The following is a 6,025-nucleotide window of genomic DNA, read 5'->3' on the forward strand; positions in this document are numbered from 1 at the left end:
AGTGTCAGCATCTCAGAGAGAGTCATGCAGCATGAGAAAGTCACAACTCTCAGTCATATATGCAGAGAGTGAATCATCACAGTAAGTACATATGCATTGTATAAAAGTAACACTTTTTAATAACACTCAGTCTCTGATATTATGAAAATAGAGTCTCTCTGTGAGATCTGTTTTTATCAGAAGTCAGAGAATCTTATATTTCTCAAGACTATCTTCACTCATCTTATCTGTGAAATCAATGAGAGAAATCATTGATTTCAGTGTTCTACTCTTGATATCATTCAAGTGACAGCAGAGTTCACTCTGATCACACTTTTTAAGTGTATATTTTCTAAATATTCACATATTCACATTTATACAGATATATACTGATTATTTATTAGATAATATTAAGACAATAACTTATCACAGCTGTGTTACTCTCACTGTGAGAGATACACAGTTGATAATAAACATTGTAAAGACTCTGAAAAGTGAGTATTTTAAGAGTGCTGCAGCTCTGTAATCTTGATTTTTTTTATTTTTATTTTTTATTTTTTTATTTTTCTTTTCTTTTTTTTTTTTCTTTCTCTTTTTTTTTTTTTTTTTATTCATTCTGATTTTTTCTTGTTTTTGTTTTATTTTTTGTTTTTTGTTTTTTTTTTGTATTTTATATTTTTTTTATAATTAAAATTATATGAATTATAATCTGTGTTCAGAAAAGTAATGATATTTGATAACACTCTCTATGAAATTTTCAACAAATGAGCACTATGTTATGATATTATGTAAGTGAGAAGTGATTTCATAATTTCATTTGATGTTATTCTCAATAATGAGATCAGAATGAAAATGTGACTAAGAATTCAAATATATTCTTTATTCAGAACTAGATTTTTATTTGAAAAGTGAATCTGAGATCTTTAATATTTGAAATAATGTGATTTGAGATCAATGTGATGAACATAAACCATGATCAGAAGTAATGCTTTTAGATAATATAATAACTGTAAAGTTTGATCCTGATCTTAGACACGGTCACACAGTCAATCTACTTCAGTAGCTTCTCTTCAGCATTCAGAATAATAATCTTTTTTTAAGAGATTGAAAAAGAGCTTAAAATATTCACTTCTTCAAGTAGAAATATATGTTTTAAATAATTAAGTGATTGATTGAATCAGGCCCTGCAGCAGTTTTAATTGAACTTGAGAATATAGCTAACTCTAGTTCATTATATATAAGCTCAGATCATTCTCAGTTATTTTCATTAATATATTTATAAAATAATATATTCTTCTCTTCTAAATGTAATGAGTTTTAAAAGAGAATTCTTATAAAAGCTTGATACTTTTTCTTAAAAGAGTTTGCTGTATATAATTCATTCTGAAATTCATATTCTAAGGTGGAAAGCTTTGCTACACTTCTTGTTTTAGAATCAAAACATCAAGCACCTCACCACGAACTCGCTCAATTTGTCGAATAAGAACCCGCCGATAGGTCTATCGAAGAGCCCTCAATCATACAAGCATTTTGACCCCATCGCCGACCGCATACTCCGTGTGGTGGTGGAGTTATCCAGCCAAATGTAAACCAGACATTGTTCAAAACTCCTGTGTGGGATTATCCCCCATTCACCCCTATCACACCACAACCCCGGGCCAAATTGCCATACAAATTGTAAGGCGAGGAGACCTAGTCATATGCATCAATCTTCTCAATTTTGAAAGATCCCTGATCTGTAATTGTGGAAATATCTGAGAAGCAACTTCCGCGAAAACCCTGTCTATCTTTGATGTTCTAAAACATCAACACCAAGTCCCACCCACGTACCGCCCTTCTCAATCTGGCCCACCTCTGGCGGAAAAATACAAAAAGATACCTCAGCAATAGTATCAAGCACATAATCAACAGACACATCTGAAGTGCATTCTCCACGAAAACCCTGTCTATCTTTGGTGTATCAAGACATCAACGCCAAGTCTCACCCTTGTACCGCCCCTTTCAATCTGGCCCAACCCCGGCAGAAAAATACAAAAAGATACCTTGGCAACTGTATTCAATACATAATCAGCAGATATGACAACTATAAAATCAGTATATCTCAAGGTCTGACTGAGCCTTTGATCCCTGCACAGTGAGATATATTAAATCTAGTTTTAATATCTTCATATTTAATAGATTCTGTAAGGGATTAAGAAGAGTAATACTAAATTTCTATTGAATTTGAGAATTAACTATATATTAATATAATCATTGACAAAGTCTTCTATCTTGAGATATAAATAATCAGTTTCTCTATATCCTGCTGATAATATTTATATTATTATATAGAAACAGACTTATAATCTCTATAATATCAAGACTCTGAAGAGAGAAAGTCTTGAGAGAGAATATACAGTAGTGTATATCTTAGTAGTTTCTATCTCATTCTTCTGCAGCAGTTAATGCAAAAAAAAAGATCTTAGAAATAGTTTTTTACTTCTCTTGAAAAAGTAAGATGTTTTTCTCTGAGTTTTATACAATATTCTTATAAAGAATTAAAAACAGAGTTATTTTCTATTATAATTTCACATTCTTTTAAGTAAGAATTACTTTTCCAGTGACTGAAGAGCTTTTATTAATACTTAATTCTTTTTTACACTTTTTATTAACTGATTTGAGTTGCACACTTATTATGTGAGAAGAATTGAATAATTTAGAATAAAATTGAATAATGTTAATCAATTTCTCTGTAAAAAATTGATTTATTTTTTATTAGTTTTTCTCTCAAAAACTGTTATATTATCTGATTTATTATTAATTGATATCATACTTTTTCTCACTGTATTCTAAGAAAGAGATTGTAAAGATTTTATTAATTTATCTTAAAAATCAATTTTAGTTTATTAGATTCTCTTTAAAAATCTAACCTAGTTACTGAACTAGTGTGAAAAAAATCAGGTGTTTTATATACAAAAGTCTTTTATTCTTCTTATGAAACTGTCTGATCAACTGTTCAATTAAAAACAGACTTAGAAATCTCTTAATTAAAACAGTCTGACTAATCTTTTCATTCAAAAGAGTTTAATAAATATCTCAATTGAATTGATCTGATCATCTTTTCATTAAGTAAGAATAATGAGTTTAAAAATACACATAGTTAATGTGAATAAAGATGCTTTCTCAAATGCTATTCCTGAGATTGAAATTCTGAAGAGAAGAAAGAAAGAAGAAACAGAGAAATAATAAGTTCTTGAAATACAGAAACTTGAAAAAGTAAGCAAGATTCTTGAAAAGCAGTATCTGAGTGAGATAAATAAAGAAGTTCTGTTAATTCTTCATACTCAGACTAGACAACTACAGAAAGTGATCAAGTTTAAACTTGGAATTTCAAACATAGTTTTAAAAACATTGAAAATTTCTAATACAATTACTGACTCTTCAGTTTACTCTTCTTCTTTTTCTACTTCTTCTTCTTCTTCTTTAAATCAGAAGAAAACATATGCTCAAGCAGCTGAATCTGCTGTCTCTAAATCTGCTATCTCTAAATCTGCTATCTCAATGTGGTTCGGAAGAACGTACGACCGCCGGATAATAACGCGGCCGCTTCCGAACTTGCTTACGAATGTAAAGAGGCCATAGCAGCCACCAATTAATTTAGTGTACAGTATATAAGAAGCCGGCGTACGCCTGTAATTGTATGCTGACTCAAGCAATCTTTGAATCACATCTGATAGCATGTCTAAAAACTGGTGAGAAGCACAGACTTCTTCAGAGTGTGATAATTTCATCTACAAAGTGATTCATAGTTATCATGCCAGTGTGGTTCTAAAAATATCTCAAAAGATAGCATATGAAGAGCAGTGAGTGAAAGAGTATTCAATTAATACTGCTTTACTTATTGAGAGAAAACTTCATGCTCAGACAAATGCCATGTATAGAATGTGAATAGATGAGATATGAGAAAGAAAATAAGAGTAGTGAACCAGATTCAAAGAAGTCTACTCTCTACTCAAAAGAAGAATAAAAAGATTGATGATCATCACTGAAGTTGTATAATGATAACAGAAATCATATAACAATATAGTGATATAATGATATAGCAATATAATGATAGACATTATATAATTAACAAGAAACTACTGAAATGAATATCTTCTCTAGTTAATACAAACATTCTTCTCTGCTATCTGAACTGAAAGATATGCAGAACCTCTCAGAGAGTTTGCTAAAGAAAGAGGGAAAAGCAGCTGAAACTGCTGAATCAGAATCAAAGCTCTGTATATATACAAGACTTCTAAACAAAATTGAGGCCTTGTGTACACAGTGACAGACTGAGATAAAAGTCAAACAATAATTGACATTCACTGCAGATCAAGCATTTATGATGAAGAGCTTCACTGATGCAATTATCATCATTAATAAGAATAGAGAAAACTAGGTCTTAGACCTGCAGCAGAAGATCAAATGTTTACACAGATAGATAATCACACTGAATCTGAAGATCTTATCACAATCATTCACAATCTCTTCAGAAGTATACACATTATCTGAGATCACTGTGCTGAATGAGAGCCCCGGTGGCTGAATGCTTAATGCGGCCACCCGGTAGCACCTTGGCGTGGGAAACCAAGGCGCGTGGGTTCGAAACCGCAGGGGATACATTAAATCCAGAACTCAAGCACCTCAGGTTTCTAATAAATACAGAGGTGTACAAATCGCTCCAATGAATTGCTCTATGTTCCTGGGCTGGGAAGTTATTATCGCATGTATCTAATTGTCACTTCTTTGTATTTTCCTATGTTCTTGTTATCTTGGCGTGGTCTCAACACCTGTATTTCCTCCTGTATAACCAACACTTGATCTGTATTTAACATCACGCAAGGACTCATCATAAGCTCCGCTTGCATATGAGTATAATGGAAGAATAATAATAATAATAATAAGTGCTGAATGAGAATCTGAGTATGTTATATATCAAGTCAGAAGATCTGCTGAAGTGATCAAGCTTCAATGACAATTAAAAAAATGATACTATAATCAGCTAGCTAAGTCAGATATTATTATATTATCAGATTAAATATGAACTCACAGACAGACAGTTAATAAAATTTCAACAAGTTCTAAGATCTGCTACATTTCTACACAGAAAAGTGAAGTCATTATAAATAACTGATGAAAAGATGAATCTCACAGATCTGAAGTGATATTCATTCTTATAAACATGAAATGAGTTTTTCAAATGAATCTTGTATAACTTTGAGAAAGTGAATGTATAAGACAAGTGTTACAAATACTTCACTGAGTGTAGATAAGTGAATAATCTTATATTATACTTTACATACTTCAGCTTACACTATCTTACATTAAATGAAAAGCTTTCAACATCTTTCTATTTACAGATCTTTATTCATGATCTTATACCTGAGTTGAGAGCAGAATAGAAATACTTAATCTCATAATCAGATATAGTGAAAGAAGCATATAATATTCTCATTATACAGAAATAAGCAAGTCAATTACAATAGAAAATACTGCAATTGAGTATATTCTCACAGAGAACAGATAATCAGACTTCTATGACACAAGTCACAGACTCAGACATAATAAATCTAGATTTGAATATTATCACTAAAGCACTGAATTCTCTGAAAAAGAGATTCTCTGAGTGAAAATCATGATATCATGAGTATCAAGCTTGCTTTAACTGTGGACACTAAAATCATGATGCAAAAGATTACACACAGTATACATAGTCAAGAGAAGCAGAAGAGTTCAAAAACTAGCAGAATCAGTGAGCTCAGAGACACTCACTTATATTCTATAAAAAGTCTTCAAAGTGAAAGAGATATCTGCATTAGATGATTCTCTGAATTCTGTGAATATTAAGAGAAAGCAGGCTTCTGAATGAGATGCAGGTAAGAATGATAAAGCAGACACTCATCTCAATGTCTTGAGACCTGAAATGTTAATGTATAAAGAGCACTTGAGTAAGAATCAAGAGATGACTGCAAAAGTGTTAGCAGATATAGAAGTTTCTATACAATATATTGATAATTATATAATC

General features: G+C 31.2%; 1 protein-coding gene across 1 annotated transcript; it reads left to right on the forward strand.

Annotated features, from left to right (window-relative positions):
• Positions 1-207: 207 nt before the first annotated feature.
• Positions 208-477, forward strand: BDBG_16214 (uncharacterized protein; the record flags this gene model as incomplete). The annotated part of the gene is made up of 2 exons (XM_031724210.1): positions 208-285; positions 322-477. Coding segments are annotated over 2 exons (232 nt in total), but the record flags the coding sequence as incomplete, so codon positions are not given.
• Positions 478-6,025: the final 5,548 nt, after the last annotated feature.

Source organism: Blastomyces gilchristii, assembly GCF_000003855.2.
Source record: "Blastomyces gilchristii SLH14081 genomic scaffold supercont1.1, whole genome shotgun sequence".
In the NCBI taxonomy this organism is placed as follows: Eukaryota; Fungi; Ascomycota; class Eurotiomycetes; order Onygenales; family Ajellomycetaceae; genus Blastomyces; species Blastomyces gilchristii.